At 39.9% G+C, this 21,638-nt stretch overlaps 1 protein-coding gene across 1 annotated transcript in view; it reads right to left on the reverse strand.

Annotated features, from left to right (window-relative positions):
• Nucleotides 1-14,102: 14,102 nt before the first annotated feature.
• The window catches only part of PRMT8 (protein arginine methyltransferase 8), a gene marked incomplete at both ends in the record, with an annotated part of 55,883 nt that continues 48,347 nt past the window's right edge, over nucleotides 14,103-21,638 (reverse strand). The window contains 3 exons of the mRNA XM_084226798.1: nucleotides 14,103-14,186; nucleotides 15,963-16,084; nucleotides 18,338-18,488. Of these exons, the coding sequence (XP_084082924.1) occupies nucleotides 14,103-14,186; nucleotides 15,963-16,084; nucleotides 18,338-18,488 (357 nt within the window). The remainder of the gene's footprint in view (nucleotides 14,187-15,962; nucleotides 16,085-18,337; nucleotides 18,489-21,638) is intronic.

The raw sequence follows: 21,638 nt of genomic DNA on the forward strand, positions 1-21,638 counted from the left end.
ATTGTTTTTAATCCATTTTCTAAATGTTTTTAAAAAGTTATTTTTCGTTTAACTAATGAATCAATTTGAAACTAAGGATGAATGTTAAGCATTAGCTCAATAAGTAACTCTATATTTGGATAAAAACTTTGTCAGTAATTGTGCTCTTGGGATTTCAGTCGGATCAAAGGTGTTCATCTAGTTCCAAGAACTGCACAATAGGGGTTTATAGACTTTCCCCTACAGCAATTTCTATATCCATACCAGCACTTAAATGCCCTTTCCTATGAGTTGGGGTCTGAATGTGACCCCTTCCCTATCAGGCAGAATAACCAGGGGTTTATTTCTATCAGGAATGATGGATGAACCAAGCAGCCCAGGATTAGCTGATTATTAAGTTTTTCTCGTGTTGATTCCTGAGAATCTGTTCATCCAAATGAAAAAAACTCCCCTTGCCTCCAGTGAGGTGCCTAAGAAGCTCTAAAACACTAAAGGAGCAAAATGAGTATCCATTACTGAAAATCAATAGGCTTTCTGTTCACTTCCCAGAGGTGCTTCTTGAAGTCCATTACTGGTTGTGGAGACTTGAGCCACCTTATCGACTGTGGCATGTTATCCATCATGGAAATCTTAGAATTGAACCATCTGTGTTCAGTCCTAGCTGGAACTGAACTAATGCAAACCATTAATTTAAACATCAACAAAACCAACACTTCATCCCAATTTTGGCTAGGAAAAAAGTGTCATCAGTTTAAATATTGGCTCTTCTAATTGACTTTGAGTGATCTGTTCCCCCATTGATATTGGAACCAGCAATATTTCCTCCAGCCTCTGACAGCCTCAGGAAGACAGTTTGAACCCTTAATTTCAGCTTTACTGTCCATGATTCTAGCGCCACAAATTCACATCCTTAATTTCGTTTTCTTTGAAGTTCATCTATGAAGGATAGTGAAAAGTGAAGTGGATTTTCTTTCTGTGACCCCCACGGGATCATTTTTATTTAGGTGTCTTTAGCATGCACTGAGACCCTGCCAGCAGGGTGTACACAGTTTGAGAACAGACAATGCTAAGAAGCAGCTGAATCCTGGGATGAGGGGGATTCCCCTTCTACAGACAAATCTGGTGCAGTCTAGCGTCCAGCAATGTTTTCCATCTAGGATTGATCGCTGTGGCTGCTGCTGATCCTTTTTGGAAGTCCAGCCAAATCCCAAGCTGAGTACACATTTTAAAGGTGCAGATACACACAGCACCAATGTCATCAGCCACACAGATCACACAGAGATTAATATCTTCACCCACATATACACAAGCAGCAGTCCTATAGATATGAACACAGATAAAGCTAATCCTCCTCTTCCTTTCCAACAGATCAAGACTGAAGTTTGTGGATGGAAACGTGTGTACACAACTACTGTGACTTGCAATGCTCTCTTTCTCCCACTCTGCCCTACACCTCTCCCCAGGATCAAGCAGGAAATCAGTTTAATGAAAAGACTGGATGTCCTGCAGCTATGGGGCACGAGGCTCATTCAGATAAATTCTGACCAACAGCTTGCCCACATACAACTGGTCTCTTTTATTCTACCTTCTCTTGATTTTATCCCATGCTTATTCCACCTATCCTGACCCCTCCCTTTCTCTGTCCTTCATATTCCAAAGAAACAACTTGTCCCTAGTTGCATTTTCCCTGTTAGTCCCAGGTTTTCTCCATCTGTACCCACATATCTATTTCTTCTGCCATTTCCTAAGTCACCTTGACTTTATGTGCTGCTGTTGATACAGTTACTGAGGTGGTGCTGACCTTGCAAGTTTCCCCTCCCAAAAGAGGCCCAAATATTCCCCTCAAATTATTTGTGAGGTTACTGTGTAACTCCCCCTTATCCGCCTGGGAAGTCCAGGCATGGCTCACAGTGCTGTCTGTAACAACTTTCAGCTTCTCGCTCTGTTATTTGCAGTGTTCAGAGTTGCTTGTGTCATGTCCAGGGTTTCTCATGGTCTGTTTGGTTATCTAAACCTCAGGTCAGGGCTTATTCACCTGTTGGCACACCTGAACAAACAGCAGTTACTGGTGGACTCATGCTCACTGAAGACAGGTATGAATAACATGCTACAGGGCTCTACTCCTGGACAGATTCTGCTGCCCAGCTGGCCATCAGACTGGTGTGGGAATTGTCAGGTTCCCACCTTCCTTGATGCTAACTATATTGCTGAGTTGCTGTCTTCTGACTCTCCAGGAGGATTTATACCTCCTGGCAGTATTTTTCTCAGCTCTTCAGAAAGTTAATATTGTCTTAACAGAAATGAAACTTCCTTTTCCTCTTTTCTTTTTTTTTTTTTTTCCATTTTTCTACTTCAATTTTCCATTGGGAGGAATTTATCTCTGCCTGGTCAGGTATCCAATACTGACAGATCTCTGGATATGCACAATGCATGGATATAACAGAGTGCTCTTAACCCTTTGGAAGTGAATGTCCATGAATTACTGTGTGCCAGTCAAAACAGGATCCAGCCTGCCCAGATGTGAGTGAAGCAACGGTGGAAAAAATCATTGCATGGTATAACCTCCCTGAGAGAAGTGTACAGCACCTCCTCACATACCAGATTTAAGGAGTGATCTGCAGCTGTTAAAATGGGAATGCTCCACACACAAGGAATATGTGAGGAACAGATCGCGCTGAAGCAAGTTTGCCTCTGAAAGAACTGCAGTCAGTGGTCACACCCCATACTGGAGAAGGGACAAATGAGCAACAGGACAACTGGCATCCCAAAGCCCAGGACAACTGGGAGCATTGGGATTGAATGGCTGGAACCATATTATTTGGGGTGGCAGAAAGCATTACACACAGTCCCACAACTTCCAGTGCTGCCTGTTGGCTCCCTGGACAAATTCTGACAGAGTTGACCTCATAGTGAAAAAAAAGGAAGCTAAAACTCAGGAGCAGAGGAGAGAAAGAATGTACATAGTACATTTGTCTAATGGTTTACACTCTTTTTCTTTCCCCAGAACCTCAATCATTGATAAAAGATTTGTGTACTTTGGTAGTAAATTAGCTCAAGTAAAATTTCCCAACTTGGGACCATTTTTGTTTGCAACATCCGTATATTGGCAGAATTTTCTACCATGTGACATCATTTTGGAATAAATCCACTTTATCATCTGCACAAGTGGAAGCTTGTTTTAGAAAGGAGAAGCATGCTCATAAAGCTCATCAGTGGCAACTTCCTGAATTCATCCACAGCTGTTATATAAATAATGGGTCTTTTTTGATTATTGAAATTAGAGGAATTGCAATAGCACTCACATACACTTCTGGAAAAAGAAGAAAGTTGAGCACTTTGGCCTGTTCACACATCAAACAACTGAAGTTCTTTTAGTATGAAGCTAGTAAAAGGCACCTGGTTATTGTCAGAGAAAATAGGCTTCTCGAGGTGTAAAAAACCCCAGTAGGTTAACTTTACAGGGCATGTATAAAAGTTCATTTCTATTACTAATCTGAAATATTGTATGCAGTGACACTGAATCCTTCCAAATGTACTAGAATTTGAAGGACATTGGATTAGTCAGATAAGCATTGCTTATTTCCTTTCAAACACTGAAGAGGGAAGTGTTTCAAACAAGTCCAGCTATACTGGACAGCTGTGTTTAGCTTCTGCAGTTGTCAGTGCCTTTTCTGCCGCATGCTTCTCCTGAGCACAACAATTATTACAAGAAAAAACCCAGATTCAGAGGAGCTTTCTCACTGGAAATGTCTGGTTCTCATGGGTTGAACAGGAAGGAAGCAGGGAATCCTGTGGAACTGAGACATTTGAGTAAAACATTATGTGGTTCTGAATCTTACTCAAGCACTCCCATTATTTGAGGTGCTGTTTGTGTGTCTGGGTAATGAACAGTGAAGACCCTGCTGTGTTTTGTGTGGCTGATGACATTAGTGTGTTGTGTATGCATCTGTACCTTAGCAGTACATACCCAGCTCAGATTTTGGCTGGGCTTGCAGCAGTGAAGAGCAGCAGCCACAGCTACCATCCCTCTTATGACATACTGTGTTGTGCCTGGCATTCTGTCTTGTGCCATCTTTGCCTCACCTTGTGAGAGCTGTGTTCTTTTGCTCAGAGCATACATAACATGCTTTTTTAGGTCTTGTGTCACTGTATCCAGCTTAATTTTTTTTTCTGTCGTCTTAATGACCTCGTTGTAAAATGAGTATTATCAGCTTTGGAAAATCAGTCTGCGTATTTGCAGGATTCAGTGCTGCTGCAGCACTACACTTAAATCTTACCTTTTCAGAGCAGATCAAGTCTATGAACTGGGAATGTGAATATTGCTGTGACTGAATAGCTGCTGTTAAAGTTCAGGTGCTCCTGTTTTCAGAGGGTAGACCACTGGGTAGGTTTGCAACTCTCCATTCCTGCCAGTCATTACTCCTCCATTTTACCTTTTACAAGTTGTTAGAACCCTGCAACAAGCCATTTTAGGCCTTGGCAGTATCTCAAGGAAAAAAAAAGTAATAGAGAAAAGAAGAAAAAGACAGAATTCTCTCCTGTGTTAGTGAGCTGAACTAGCCCAGCAAAATCTGACAAATACCACAGTTAGTGGGAGGATATGGGCGGAAAACACAGCTAAGATCACAGTTTTGAGAAAAGAAGTCTAGTGGAGTGGGCAGCCCTTTTTGAGCACCAAGAAGGTGTTTAATTGTCTTACCTCTTTTTAACCTCGTCTTTAAATATTAATAAATGGAACTGGATGTGAACCATGTTTCTCAGGCAGCCTCGGGAGCTCAGTATTGCTGCAGCCAAACACCAGTTTGGATGCCTCTGATGGGGGCTGGAAAGCCTCAGGACTAGCTGTGCATAGCTCAGAGGTAAGGAAGGCACTCAGCTGCAAAGCTCAGATGCCTCCCCTGAGAGCCTGAGTGAACCCTCAGTTTCTGCATGGCCTTCTCCCAGTTCTTACAGGTGCAAATGACTGAACTGCATTGAACTGCACTACTTGACAGCTTTGAACAAGGTCCTTTGAATCTAGGCTATTAAGGCTCATCAGTTGTCATAGCAACCCTGTATTGTATGGATTTATATTATGAAGCTGTAATAAGGCTGTTGCTCATCCCTCTGAAATGAGGCATAAATCACTAATGCAGTTTCTCAGTGACAGGACTTCTTTAAGTATTATTCTGACAGAGAAACTGATTTGCATTAAATGACATTTCTGTCAGAAAGACGAATGATAGGAGTGAAACTTTCTACAGGTATGCTATAAGCATTTTTATTTGTAACCCTCTGTAGAGTCACCTTTTACACTGAAATAATTTGTGTCATTAGAAGCCCCAGGGGAGGCTGTGCAAGGAATTACACACAGCTAAACTCAGGTAAAATGTGTGAAGCCCTTGCTCTTGGCTTGTCCCATGCAGGGAATGCTGCACAGCAATCTAGTGCTGCTCAGGTGATTAAATAGTGAATTTTTTTTTTAAATATTTGTTCCTTGCTGGCATGATTCTTGTGTAGAACAGTAGCTAAATGTACCTTTTTGTCATTGCTGTGCAGACAATGCAGCTGTGCAAACATGGTATACTTAGATTTCTGTAGGGTGCCATTGGTCAAGAAAGTTAAGTCATACACAATTAGAGACATCCATCAAATGATTAAAAATTAGCTTCTGGCAGGTTTCAAAATGTAATGCTAAATAAGCTAGGCATGGTTTATTGTGAAGGGGATTTGTATCCAATTTGCTTAATTTATAAAGTCCCCATTTTTGGAAGTTTTCAGAACAGTGATTTGACACAACTTTGAGGACATTTCTGCTTGGACTAGAAACCTCCAAGGTTTCCTTACAATCTACATTTTGGTGGTACAGATGGAAAAATACCCAAACAAATACCATTTTAGTTAAGCAGACTGTTTTGAATGTCTGCTTTGGGTACCAACATTAAAGCCTAGCAGTCAATTTAAGATCACCACAACACCTGCAACAGAGCATTTAAGAGTGTTACGAAAGCACTCTGTGGTGCAAGACATCTCTAAGAAGGCAAATGTCTGTCCTGTCTTCCAGAAGGGCAAGAAGAAGGGTCCAGACAGCAATGAGCCTAACAGTCCTTGGGAAGGTGATGGACAACTAGTCCTGGAAGCCGTTTTGAGATAGATGAAGGACAAGAGGGTGATCAGGAATAATCAGCATGGAATGACAGTAGGGAAATTGTGCATAATGAAGCTGATAGTTTCCACAATGAGATGTCTAGCTTGATGGATGAGAAGAGATCCATGGATGTTGTTTAACTCAGCTTTATTAAGGCTTTTGACACTCTCCCATAACATCCTCACTGACAAGATGACAAAGTGTTAGACAGTTGGACAGGAAACTGCTCTGAAAACCAGGTGAATGACTGGGCCCAGGGGGCTTAAAGAAGAGAAAGCTCAAGAGGGATCTTTTCAGTAAATGTAAATACTTGATGAACTTTGGGAATGAAGAGAAGGGAACCAGACTCTTCTCTAGAGTACCCAGTGACTGTAGAAGAGGCTACAGGCACAAATCGAAACACATGAAATTCCATCTGAACACAAGAAATTATATTTTCTTTTTTCCTGTGGAAGTTCTCAAACTCTGGACTAGTTTTCTCAGAGGAGTTGTGGAGTATCCATCCTTGAAGATACTACAAACCTCGCTGTAAGTGGTCCTAGGCAACCTGTTCCAGCTTGTCTTGCTTCAGCAGTGGGGTTGCATGGTTCCAAGAGATTGGTGCATCACAGTGGTACTTTCTGTCTTCCTCAATTCTAGCTGTCTATAAATGTTCGAAGTTTTGTGGGACTGGCAGTATCTCCGGGCCAACTAGATTTATCCTTGCTGTCACGGGCATTTGCATGAGTGGACTGCAGTAAAAAGGACACATGACACACAGGCAAGTAGGAAAGGAGGACAGCTTAGTAGAAATGTTAGAGAAAGGTCTGGTTTTGGTTTATAAGCAGATTTCACAAAGGGAATCCTATATATCACCAAAGTACAAGCTAGGAACTTCTCAAGATGAAGGAAAAGAAACAACATATTATGCCAGTACTGTTGAGGGAACAAGAATGGGAAGAACATAACACAGTGTCAATGTTCTGGCAAGCAAAAGTGAATTTTGCATTTGGACCCATGAACATTAGGTTGCAAGGGTCTAGGAATTTACCCAGATGGAGAGTAGACATCCTGCTGCTTAACAGAATTCCAATCTAATGGTATCATTTAGCAACAGAATTCAAATGGAAATTTCTCCCAGAAAATGTTAAAGACCTTGTTCTCATCACTACTTTTTTAGGGGGTTGTGTCAGGACAATTTACCCAGTCTTCTGAATGTTTTCCAATTATTTTCTTAAGTTCTTTTCTCAGTTACCTCCACATCTTTACTGGTAAAGGATACTTTCACTTTTTGAATTCTGCTGCTTTCATACCCTCAGTTCATTGCTCAGAATGTATTGTCATCATGTGTTTTGTTTTGTTGTTGGCTACTTGACGTAAATGTTATCCATCACACGCTGCTGCTTCAGCTTTGCACAGCACTTGCATTTCTTGCTATCTACACTCACCCCATAGGAAAGCAAGCAAAATAATGAGCTTTTTTTTCTGAGATACTCCCTTGGTGGTGATAATAGCAATTATATTTGCTTTAATCATATCTCATTAGCTAATGACATTAATTTTTCATGCCAATAAATGTGAAAAATATGCCACAGTGGTGATAAAGTGCTTCTGCTAACTGATCGGCATTGCAAGTCGCTGTTAATGAGTTACACACGCCTTTCTGGGCTGCCAATTCAAATTCCTGCATCAAAACGGTAGGACAAGTATGGTTTGTGATTAAATCCTGTTGTAACCTTAACACAGGGGTCCATTTCTGCTTCTAGGGCTGTGCTGTACTGGAAGTGCTGATGGTTCCTTTGTGTAAATGGGAAGTGGCTGGAGACAAAAGCACAGAACCGAGCTGCAAAAGAGGACGTTCTATTTTCCACATGAAGACTTAGGGGTCAGCTCAGGCTTGATCTTGCTGATTGCTGTGCTTCTAAAAGACGTCACTTGATGATTCAGAGAAATGACTTGGATTGTAGCCCAAACCTGTGTGTTGTTTGAGGAAATAAGACTGATTTTGTGCTGCAGTTGTTATCTCAAAGGTAACATGGTTTCTTTTTGTTTCATAATCACACTATAGTATCTCTCCAAGCTTTCCTAACTATAAAGCTAACTGTATCGTCATGTTGTTTGCATCATCACAAATCTCCATTGTTGGTTTCCACTCAAAAATGAGAAAAATATCAAACATACAACGAAAAGGTAAAGGAAAGGGAGTCAGGGAAATTGTGTTGGTACCTCTAAAGCCTGAAAGACATGCAAAGAGAACAGCAGAGATTTCAAAAATTTTGAGATCATAAAAATCTTTTTTCTTTCCTGTCAGTTGTGTCTGGACCCTAGAAGAATTTTTTTTTGCCTTAGAGACAGGTGGTCTGCTTTAGCAGTCATCTGTGAGCAGTGGTTCTGCTTCTTTCTCTGTCTCGACTGTGTAGAACTCATATTTTACCTTTTTTGTGCCTATCCCCAGAAGCAGCAGCTATTTTCAGGGAACACTCTCGTTCCCTGTAGGCGTACTACTGCCCTGGCTCACCCCAGTCATCATACTGTGCAGAAACACCAGTTTTCTGGGAAATCTCTAGCTGATGATTCATGTTCTCTTTACTCTAAACATATTGTTATATCAGATCTGAAGCATCAGGTTTATTCCTTTAGTTGCTTTTTAAAAAGATTTGTAGGTGATGTTAATTCACACTTAATTTCTAGGAAGTTTAGATGCCATCTAAAGGATTTGTCTTTTATATAATCCCACATGGGTTTAGCAGATTAAGATCTATGATGATCTCTGAGAAATTTTGAAAGAAATGTTTCAAAAAAATGTAAAAACCTCCCCCTTTTCCAGTTGGAACTAGTCTGTGAATGCTTCATGCCTATTGAAAAAGAAATCACCTGGCTTAGTTGTGTATTCCAACTAGGCAGATGCACACACTGGCATAAACTTAGACCTTATAAGCCAATAGCAATTGCTTATAAAATGTGTCCTCCATGGCACCAACACAGCACAGTAAGAAAACTGAAGATCTCTTTTAAGTAGTGATCCTTGGGATTATGTTTGTTGCAAAACACTTAGATGCATTTGTTAAGCACTGTGTAGCAACAGCAACATAAGACTGTTAGGAGGAGAAATGGAGGAGGAGGGATTGCAGGTTTTTCTTGGGGGAAAATAGTAAATAACAAGAACCAACAGTCCTAGGTTAAAACAGGAGAAATTCCAGTTGAACATTAAGTGTCCCTGCGAGATTATTACAGCACTGGAACAGCTGCCCAGAGAGCCTGGGGAGAGTCTTTGTTCTTGGAAATCACAGAATCCCTGAATGGTTAGTTTTGGAAAGGACCACTGGAGGTCATATAGTCCTCAAGCAGGGTTCCTTTAGAATCCTTTAGTCAGGATTAGTTTCCAAGTGATTTTTAAATATTTCCAGGGAAATATTTAAATCTCCAGGGAGATTGCAGAACCTCTTTGTCCAATCTGTTCCAGTGCTTGGTCCCCTGCACAGTAAAGTTCTTCCTCATGAAATCATAGAATATCCTGAAGTGGAAGGGACCCATAAGGATCATTGAGTCCAACTTTTGGCCCTGCACAGCACTGCCCCAAGAGTCATACCGTTTGCCTGAGAGTAACACTTGAACTCTGTCAGGCTTGGTGCTGTGACCACTTCCCTGGAGAGCCTGTTCCAGTGCCCAGCCACCCTCTGAGTGAAAAACCTTTTCCTGATATCCAACCTAAACCTCCCCTAACTAAGCTTCATGCTGTTTCCTTGAGTCCTGCTGCTGGCAGCAAGGATGCAAAGGTCAGTAATTTCCCCTTTGCTTCTCCCTGTGAGGATGCTAAAGATCACAATGAGGTCTCCCTTCAATCTCCTCTAGGCTGAGCAAACCAAGTGACAGGCTCATGTGGAACTTCCTGTGCATCAGTTTCTGTCCTTTGCCTCTTGTGCTATTGGTTGGCACCACTGAGAAGAGTCTGGGCTCATTCTCTTGGCACTCCCCCTTAAGGTGCTTACAGACATTGATGAGCCCCCTCTCAAATATCTCTTCGTGAGGCTGAGCAGGGCCAGCTCCCTCAACCTTTTCTCCTAAAAGAGATGCTTTTGTCCCCCAGTCATCCTCATTCCCCTCTGCTGGACAGACTCCAGGAACTCCAGGTCTCTGTGAAGCCCAGAACTGGACACAGCACTCCAGATTCGCTTCACCAGGACTGAGTGGAGGGGCAAGATCACCTCCTTCAACCTGTTGACAGTGTTCTTCCTAAGGCACCCCGGATACTATTGACCTTCTTGGCCTAAAGGAAACACCTCTGGCTCATGGACAGCTTGTTGTCCACCAGCATCCCCAGGTCCTTCTCTGAAGGGCTGCTTTCCAGCAGGTCAGCCCTGTACTTTCTAATCTTCCTAAAGCGGGGACTTAGTCTTCATTAAATACATAGAATACCATGTATCCTTTAAAAACTTACCTTCTAAGTGAAAGAAGTTATCTATAATTAAATCTGTATGTGTTGAATTAATTTCTGAATGAATATTAAATTTAAAACAAATCCTGTTAGAAATGATCTCTGAGAAGGTTACCATTGTAGTAAAAACATGTCTTGGGTATTACTGGGTAAATATTACCACCTTGGGTAATATTCTTGTTCCCATTTTGGACAGTTTCAACTCTTATTAGAAGTCTAAGACAGTGTTAGAAGGCTGTAAACCCCTAATTCTGCACATAGAGAAGTCCTGAACAACCCCTGCAAAACCCAATCCTGAAACTGTTGACATCTGGCAAGGGTTAATTGGTGCTGGGACTAAGAAGCTCTTGTGAGAATAGAGCCATACTATGCTGTTCTTTAGAGAACCTTGGGAATACAGTGGCCCCCAACACTATGGACTACTTCCTTAATCCTATCAAGCACTGCAAGTGTGAATTGCCCACTGTGCCTTTTGGAGCTCAGCATGGAGCTTTTTTTGAATGCTCCTTTTTGTTTCAAGTGACAGAACAATCCCTGAGGAGCGCTTTAATACTTCTGCCTTAAGATCCGAGTCAAGGCAGAAGCGACCTGCTTTCTCTTTTCTCCAGCGCTGTGTTACTCATCAGGGACAGTCTTTTGTGTAAATACTGTATTTCTGTTTCTTTCTCATGCTCTGTCCTCAGCTCATGATCTTCTTTTCCTGTCTGTGGGAAGGGAATTAAATCTTTTAAACGCGTGTCTGTTTCAGCTCTCAGCCATCATTTTGTCATTATATTTTAATGCAAAGCTTTGAAAATCAGTGGCTTGGGTTCAGTCCTGGAGTCCACAAGAAACCTTCTTATTAAAGCCTTGAGAAAATGAGGCTCAGACTCTGTGGTAGTTACCTGGACTTGGATTGCTGAGGAAAGCCTTGTAGCTGATTGCACCTGACCTGCAAGGCCTTTGCATGCCTGTTTCACTAATGCTGACCTAACTGATGCTGTGTGTGCCGAACTCACCTGTGCTTTCAAAACCGTGTTGGTAGGTAACAGCTTTAATGGCCTTGCAAGCCTGCATTTGCTTTTTGATCACTGTGATTTGAAGGCACTCAGCACTCAGGTAGGCACTCTCAGTTCTTTCTATCATGGAGAAATACAGGATATTTTTTCTGATGTGAAGAAAAGCACAGGCTAATTTTCCAGGATGGAATGTGCCCGAGGTGTGGTGAACACCTCAGAACTGTGCCATTAGCAGTATCAGTCAGGATGCATTCCTGCAACAGTGAAGTGAATGGGCACTTCAAGTACTAAGGCAAGGTGGTCACCATTGAAGAGAGACCCACACTTCACTGTCAACAGTTGAAAGATGAGGCAGAAAGGGCAGTTGATGTACAGCAATTCTTAAATACTTCTCAAATTGGTTAATCAGCTGTTCTGATCAAGTGGGTTTTTTTTGCTGCTTCTTGACCAGTGCTTTCTGTCAGGCAAAAATGACACAAAGAAAGACGCTTGGGAATTTATTTTTTCTTTTTTTCTTTTTTGTCTTTTTTTCTTTTTTTTAAAATTTGTCTTTTTTTTCCTTGTTTTAAATAAGGTATGAGACTTCCCCCCCCCCCCCCCTTTGATATTCTTTTTATATTAAAGTTATTAACTATTCGCGTTGTGGGCTAGAGAAGTGGATGTTTTGAAAAGCTTTCAAAGTATAATTTAGGCAAACAAAGTAAGAGTCCTCTTTCAGTAATAGTCATGTCAGTGATAAGTGGCAAAGAAGAAGATGAAAACATTGTTTGAGTGGATTTTTATATAAATGGAGGGCCTGAGAAAAACTATGGTAAATTTCCTTACCCTAAATTCCTAGAATCACAGGAGTGTTACTAGAAAGGGACTTTTAGATGCTTTTTTCCCAGTCCATTACTGAAAGACTAGTGAACTCATTCTCTGAAAATGACAGCAATATTTCACAGATAAACTCGATTTTGTGAGGTAAGTTGTTCATCCTCAATCCAAAAATATGAAAGAAGTTTTAAAACAACAGTGATGAACTAAATTGCAAACAGTATCTTTTACTGTTGAATTACAGTTTAATTTCACTCTACATAGATACCATTTGATAAAATCCCCAGATCATATTCTTTAAACCATAAGAAAATGGAGGCACTGTACAGTTTCTGTGGAGGGAAAAATCAATAGATACAGGTTTCTAAAAAGCGAGAAGTTGACAAATACTGGCAAAATACATCTTCAAGTATGCTTTATTTGCAGGTGATTAAAAATATTTTTAGGCAAAAAACTAGTCAATCTTATCCAGTACAAGATAGAACATGATTTAGTGCCTAATGCCAGACGGACCGGAAAATGTGTCGATAGGACTGGTGATGCAGTTGTTGATGAATTACATGTGATTAAATGGCCCACATTCATATAGTAAAAAGACCTGACACATACATATGAGGGATTATAAGCACTTCATATTTTAACGATAAGCAGGAGATTTGGTACGAAAAACAAGGGACTCGAGGGGACGGGAAAGCTACAGACATCTTAGTAATATCAGAAGCCATCGACATTTTTTTTTAAAGACATTAACCTGCTCCTGCAAATTACTGCACTCTTGAGAATAGTATTTGCAATTTAAAACTTATCTAAAACATCACCAAAAGGTAACACGAATTCCTATTTTTTAAAAATTATTTTGTATTAAGAATTTTGCAAAGAACTGAAATATGGCATGGCCAAAAAGCATGAATTATCCACCATTTCAGAGACTTTGCATTCATCACATTTAAATACTAGGTGTCTGATTTCTGAAAGTCTCATGCAAAATCCAGCTATAAAAACTCACCACAGAATATTTTCAAGGATAAAAAGCTAATGTTTTTTAAAGCTCTGACAGACATCCAGTTGTGAAGGAGAATTTCAAAACTAATGGTCCACATTTTCAGAGGACATTCAAAAATATAGTTGTTGAACTTCCTGTAAATGCCCAGCTCTTATCTACACTTTGCATGGAATATTTACCAAAGCTATAACATTGGACAGTTAATGGAATATATCACTGCCTAGAGTAGCGCCAGAGGTAACATCATTATCTTTCCATAACTGCGTAATGAGAATTAAATAATCACAAAACAAATTCCTATTATGAAATGACTTTTTTTTCCTCATGTACAATATATATATTCATTTATATTGAATATAAGTCCAGTAATACTATCACAGTAATGTGCTGTAGTAGTCTTTCATAGTGAGAAAACTGCCCTAATCATCTTTAACATGCAAAGCTTGGAAGAACCAGAAATTCACAGTAAGTAATACAATTTGTATATGCATCTTCTGCCATCCTAAAGTTAACCAGAACACTCAAGACTGTTGCTTATTTTTTTTTTCTATGTTTAACAAAAGCTACAGTTCTGTATACTGTACATTCACAGTGGGATCCCAGCCCCCTGTACTATCTGCAAGAAAGATCAGGTTACCACCCTCCATCAGAGTAAACATTCTAGTATTTAATATAATAATCTTGTGAACAGTTGTTCCTAGCTTGAAGCTCAGCAGTTCAAGACTTGATAAAATTCTCCTTTTCATCTCTCTCAGAGGTTTCTTGCTAACGCATTTTGTAGTCATTAGATACTGACATTTCACATAGCTGTCCTTTAAAATCCAAGTCTACTGTGAAATCCAGGTCACGCTGTAAAAAGATTTAAATGCAACATGTAAGTAAGACCATAAGTTCAGTGTATTAATTCAGTTATCATTGCTTGGGTTGAAAAGACCAGCAGATTCAAGAGATTCTATGGTGGTTTCTAACTTCTTCTGGTTTTAAATGGTGCTAACACAGAGAAAGCAGGCCGTAAGATGTTTAATCGCATTCACCACACACTCTGTGCTTAGGTCGTATTTCTATACTCTTCCTGAGGTGGATTTAATGTCCTGGTTACTTCCTGGTTCAGGAAGCTTCTGAAATGCTGTTATCATATGATCCTATCAAAATTTTTATCTCCCATTGAGATGCTCGTAATTTAGGCTAAAGCGCTTTCCCACTAGGGGTTGTTCCAGAATAGATCCAGTAAACTTCCCATTGTACAGTCATTTTTTATCTTATACTGATGTTTTTAGGGAAGAGGCACTACACAGCCCTACAGAAAGAAGCTGTGTCTATGCAAGCTTTTGAAAAACTTCATGTTTCAGAAGAACAAAGCAGTAGCAAATCCTTTTGAACCGAGGTGGTCTCTCTGTCTTATGACAACTATCAGAAGCACATTTATTTTAGCACCCAAATCTGCATTCAGATGCTTACTGCTGTGTGAACAAATTTGAAATACTTTATTCATTTTTCCCCTTACTGAAAATTGATACATTCAAACCAAAAGAAAATATTCCAGTCCCCCTAGGACAACATAAGGGTGGGGAAACAGATTATTTTCCTCTTGCAGCAAGTAGCCTCGGGGGTGAATGTGTTTGTTTTAAAGCCAAGTTTATTTTGTGTTTATTTCTCCCTCTGTATCAACACTACCATATCCAATCTGTGTTTGGTATAAAAATGGAAAAGCAGTGAAAAAAAGGGAAGACAATGAAATGTTAAGACTTGTTGCAGTTAACAAATGCAGTTTTTCAACAATTACAGCAACTGTGTAGATGGATAACAGGTTAACTGCTGTTTACTGTAATAGAAAATGAAGAGATACTGCTGAAGATTTTTGGCAGAAAATGGTCCTGTGTTTCTCCCAGAAGCCCTAACAGCCATTTCTTTTTCTACCCTGCCATAGGTTGTCTATCAGACCGTGTCTCACGGTCTCCTTACCAGTTAAAAGAAGCACTAGGGGGGTTCAGCCCATAGCAGGGAAACTCAGGAAGTTTTCAGCAGTCATGGTAGTGTGATATCCATCATGCTTAGCTTTAGTCTTAAATAAAGCATCTCTATTTTCTGTGGAAAGGCACAATTTTTAAACAACCCTTTCACTCAGTGAGCTCGCGTACATTAGATCAGTGAGTTCATGCAAGCATTCCTCTGAAATGTGTTACTTAATTTCCTGTTGGACTGTCCTTGGGCACTGAGTGGCAAATCACTCAGTGCCCATAGATGTGGAACTGAAGTGCTTACTCTTGATCACCCTATGTTGGCAGAAGGGATCTTCCCACTGATTTCAGTGACATTGTGAAAAACCCCTTGCCTGCTTGCGTCACAAAATGTGAGTAAAGCTGATTGCAGAGGGCAGCTGACTCAGTGATGTATCTGAATCCTTTCTCCCTTCCCATGCTAGCCTGCTTGAGGGCTGACTTCTGTGACATTAGCTCTGCTTTACCATTGCTGTCATCAGCTTTGGTGAGGCTGTGACTGGAGCTCTTACTAATAAACATGATTGCCTTTAGCACACTCACTGTTTTACTCCTATGCATTTTCTTTATTGCTGGTCATGGTTTGTGATCAGAAGATGTGGAATTAGGATCAGGGACGCTGACTTACCACATTTTTTGCATTTGGTTTCATGGATATAGTCCCATAGATTTCTTCTCCTCGTCTCACAGTTAAATAGTCCTCCAAGTAGAAGACAGTTTGCTTCCAGTGGGTATAAGGAGCATCAGGTGCTAAAAATATATATCTGGGTATCACTTATTGAAATTTCTTAAATGCCTTGCAAACAATTGGGAAAAATCCTTTCTTTTCATAGAATACTTTATGTACTATATTAGCAAATACGCTTTAGAACAGAATTCTGTTGGCAGTCTGTGAGTTGTCTTCTAATTTTTACCGGAATATGTCAGATGTGAATCACACCCAGCAAGAAAGATTCCACAAAAAGGGTTACAGGGCAGCATAGGCACATTTTTATGCTTTTCTTTCAACCCACGCATGCTCAAATTGGGAAAAGCTTTACCACTAAGTGCTTTGAATTTCAGAAATCTAAATTAGTTCAAAAAATAATGATACGAAAGCATGAAGGAAAGGTCCATCAAAAATTATTAATCACAGTGTTGCAAATGAAACATTTGACTAGTGATGCCAAACCAGCAAGTTTTTTAGTTTCCAGGATGGAGCACATGAAAGGGCATTTGCACCTTGATCTCTTTTGGGACTATTAAAAGGCATTTTGGGCAATTTGCCAGAGACAGAAACTGGTCTAAATTAATTTCTACTCTTGCTTAGCAGAATGACTTTGATGACCCTTTGCTATTTTAGGCTTTTAATTTACTTCTTTGGTTCTATTTCTGATTTAAGTTTCAATCTTTGAGCAGTGCCTAATGAACTTGTATTGGTCACTTTTTGTTTCTACCATTCTTGCAGTCAAGAGCATCTAGGAACCTAAGCTGCAGGAGCTCAAAGACTTCCTAACTTGGCAAAAAAAACCCTCTGATATATTTATTTTTCTTCTATTTGTACCCCCCGGTCACATGAGGTCACTGTATGGTATCATTATTAACACTTTAATAAAATAATGTTTTTATTTTCTTTCAACATCAATGCTTCAAAAAAATTACTTGGCTTTGAAAATTGTTTGTGACTGGGGAAATACTGATGCTTTTTAAAAAAACTGGCAGGCCAGGAATTTTTAACTCTTTTCTAAAATTCTAGAATCAGAAGACCTATATAAACCAACTTTTTTCAGAAACTGTGCTGGAAAATTGGTATTGTCGAAAGGAAAAGGATTTTACCAGATAAATTCTGTCTATGTATCCAGACAGTTTTAATGACTGTTAATCTCAATAGTTAAGTGAGATATCTTCTTGTAGGAGTTCTGATCCAGACTATTGGACATGGACATGGACATAAATTTGGACATGGACATAAAATTTCTAACTGAAAACATGTTAGACTAAAATGAAATTGAGTTTCTATTCTAAATCATAACTGCTGCCTTGTACATACCCACGTAGTGGTGCACATGCCCCTGTGTAGGACCACATTCCCTAGAAAAGCCTGACATCACTGGAAACTTGTGCCCCAACAACAGGGGGTGTCTGTAATGCAGGCCCTGGTCTCCAAATCCACCCCAAATTAAACACTTATTCATAATTTATAAAACTACATATCAATGAAGCAGTGTTTTGACATGTCCTACAAACTGGTGAATTTTACTGAATTCAGTGCAGCTTTGCTAACAGACACCAGCTGAGAATCTTTACCAGTCTTCTAGACAGTGATGACCTTCAGCAGCAGATGGCCAAACAACCTTTTTATGGAGTAATTCTGCACCTACCATATCATGATAAACTGAACAGAGCAGAGAAACACTTCACCCTCCTGTCTACACAAAGGCTGTCTGCAGGATGAGGTTTTTGCATTTATTGCAAGACTCTCTGGTTTATTTAGCCTGGTAAACAATGCCTTGAGAGAATGGAGTTATTCTTTTAAATATCTGCTCACCAAGGCAAGTTAGAGTTTCACATCTGGGTTGTTAGAGACAACTCACATAATCAGTATGTGTGTTTTTATAGCTTGGAAAAAATGGTAGCTTTGTTCTAGGCTCTGGGGCAAGCTTTGTTGGGTTTTGGATTTGTGGAAAACTAGCATGCAGAGCTGCTATTTCTGAGCTGATAATTCTCTGTCTAATCTGAGAAACTTGACACAGGGTTTAGATTTAACAGGTGAGGGACATAAATTCACAGATTATAGTTCCTGCTGAGCTCCAAGCTTGATAGCCATTGTGAAATTCTGCCTCTGTTTCCACAGAAATCCTGTAAGCAGTTGTCCTTTCCCCATGCTGCTCACCCCCCAAATTACAATAATTTTTATCACTGAAATTCAAATGTGGTGGTACATTAAACCTTCTTGTACCATCTAACCAGCAGCACTGATAGACTGATAGCAACAAAAAATAAATTAAAAGATATACAGATTACCTGTAGAAAATCCCATCTTCTTGTGGCACTTTGTAAATTCAATATTAAAATAGGTGACCAAGGCATGAATGTAATCATTGCGTTGAATTTGGAGGCAGAATGCAGAAGTAAATTCCAATTCTTCAGTCTTCACTGTATAAATATCTACTTCCTGTTTGAGGAGAAAGAAATGACATTTACATGCAGATGTCTGTGACTCTCAGGTTAAGTGTTAAAATGAGGTACTTTAGTATTTCATTTAATGATCAGACACAAAGATGACTGGCAGCTTTGTTAAACTGCAAGAAATCAGAGGTATATTCTAATGTATCAATCATGAGCAAATGATGCAGTCATCTGACTAAGCTGAGAGAGAGGACTCTCACTGAAAAGAGTGTGTTCTGGGGAATGGCAGGGAGGGGCTGTGGGAGCTGGGGAAACCAGGGTATAAAGGTGCTCTGACAAATACAGGTGGATGTTGAAATGGAGATATAGGTCCAGTTCAAAGACCTTTTATCATCAGCATGAAGAAAGATGCCAGAGTTAAGTTTTTAATGAAAATAGATTTATTTGGTTTTTTTAATTTATCTCTGGAAAGGAAAGTGATTTGACAGTGTCAAGCAGTCAAAACATTTGAGGCGCAAGAGGGGCCCTCTTTTTGGTGGTGATGCTTTCTAGTTCTGTGTCAGGTAACTGATTCCAAACAGTGAGCACAGGGATCTTGCTCTTGAACAAGACAAAAATAAATTATGTCACTTGTACTATGGCTTGATTGCAGTAGTTGGAAGGGACGATGTAGTCTTCAGGATTGCTTATTTCCATCAATATTTAAATCTCACTGTTCAAGGCATAAACTGTGTTCTCAGATGGATCTGATTTTCCCAGCTAGGTACTGCTTTTATCTAGGATGTTTCCAAAAGTTGTAGTGATGATGGGGAGGATGGTAAGTCTGAAGTACTATTCTAATGCTGTGGGAAATGGATGCACTTTCTGGTTACTTCATTGTTCGTTCTTGTTGCTCTGGTACCCTTATTGCTCAGGCATACAGGGAAACAGAATTTTTGCAGGCAGAAATCCAAATTTTCTCTACCAGCTGAAGTCCGGAATTGTGTCTCTGACCTCACCAGCATTTCATAAGACTTGAACTGCAAGAATGGAGAGCAGAGTCTAGATTGCCCATTAGAGGGCTCTAAATTTTAGCCTCTTTTAGGGCACCTTAGAGGGCTCTCGTAGAAATTGCCTTCTGCAATCTAAGGTAGGACTGCAAAAAGAGACATAGAAAGATGGAGCCATATTTCAGTTACTGAGTCTTTGCACAGACCACATATGTGTTCCTTGGAAGACTTATGGGGAGATGTTTTAAGCAAGCCATAGCTTTGGCCTGTCTGGTTAACATTATTGTTCAAGAACAACTTAACCATAATGAAAATTATTCTACTGCATTGCAACGACGTCCTGAGGCACTAGTGTTTATCCTATGTGACCTATGCATATAACTGCTCATTTAAAGCTGTGATAACCTTAAAATGTCTTTGGTTTTTCCCCCTCAAAAGAGGATAAGAAAAAAGCATGGTAGGAATGAGAACTTCTGAGGTCTCCTGGCAGAGTTCCACAGCAGCCTGCAAAATTTGCTTTGCCAAGCTAAACTGGACTGGTGGGTGATAGCTGCAGACTTCTGTAATTTTTGGTGTCTTTTTAGTGATCTCACTGTGGGGAAATGGGGACTTAAGTCTAGTGGGTGAGGCACATAAAAGGGAGCTAGCTCCTTCTCTCTGAGCTGTGTTGGCTGTGCAGGGTCAAGTAGAATCAAAATCACCAGGAAATATTTTCATTTGAGAAGTCAGTAGAAATTTCTCAAAAATATTAAACAGATATCCTGAATAAACTGTTGGTCACTTTTGCAGTCCTTTTTTTAAGGACAGGAACTTTTTTACAATGCAAGGTAGGAGACAAAAGTGGGGTGTTTTTTTATTAGTTAATATAATTCTGAGAATGGCCAAGTCTGGTTTTGGTGATCTCCTTGAATTGTACTCTGGCAACCAGATATTCTTATATAAAATGGCAACACTCATTACAGCTAACTGCACAGGAGATAAATGATAGAAACTGGAGTTAAGGTTGCTTCTAGAGTGCCATGGCACCTCTTTCCTGATCTCCTTCCCAGACAGTCAGATTACTCAGCTAAACTTTGTGAGCATGGAAATAAGCTAAACGTGCAGATCTCAGTGGATGTCCAGGTTTGATGGAGATCTTTCATTTGTTTCTTTGTTTGGTTGGTTGGTTCTGGATCAGAGAAGAAGACACAACTGTTTTACTAAGCATGAAACAAACTTTTCCATATTTTTGGGCAGTGTTACTGAAAGCAGTAGGCCCCCAGCAGGACACCTGTACACTTATTCCTGAGTTCACTTATTAATTCTGGTGGTTTGAAGATGCTTTGTTCTCACTACTCTCCCTGGCTGATTTGCTGTGGAAGTTAAACACAGGACTCCTATTTGGCAGGACAATTCCCGTGTCCCTCACATATATTAATAGATCATGGAAATGAGAATGGCTCTCCCAGCAGAGAGGATGCTGCATTCCCTGTGTGCACCACCCCTAGTGCACCTGTGGTCCAGTGCCTAAAGTTCCTTAAAGCATTCAGGACTTGCTTACATCCAGTTTCTGAGGAGCAAAAAAGAGGAAATTTTACTCAAGTCTCCAGCATGTCTGATAAGTGCCATGGCTACACAGCATGCACATTTGATGTCTTATTTTGCTGATTTTGTAGAACCATTCAGAGCATCTAAATTGGGAACTGAAATAACTGCAGAAGCACAAGACTCTGGTCTCTGAGGAATGTATCTAGTGACTGGTCCATCCACTGACTAATGTAGAGAGAACCCAGACTCATCTGGTAGGCACCCTAAATTAGCTGGCTTTGGGTTGAATACAACCCTAAAAATCCCTCTGTGAATCTAATATGAACAAGCTGTGCTATCCAAAAGTGCTGTAATAAAACATTTGAATAATTAAACATTATGGCTTTGTTTATTCTCAAATGTTTTCTTAGGCTAATATTATTCTCTGAATTCACAAATATTTTCAGGAGGAAAGAAATGCATTTTATATAAATAAACCATGTGCAAAAATAAATTAAATTAAAAAATATATAACTACAGAGTCTGTTTTTCCTGCTTTCACATTGCTATCTTGAACATAAATCTCTCTCCTGCATGCTTTTCATTGACAATTTTCTCTTTGCTTAGTGATTAGTTTGTGAGATTAGCGACTGAGGGTGGTTTGTGCTCGTGTACTTATTACCTGCTTTGCTCTCATGGTG

Source organism: Fringilla coelebs, assembly GCF_963513975.1.
Source record: "Fringilla coelebs genome assembly, chromosome: 2".
In the NCBI taxonomy this organism is placed as follows: Eukaryota; Metazoa; Chordata; class Aves; order Passeriformes; family Fringillidae; genus Fringilla; species Fringilla coelebs.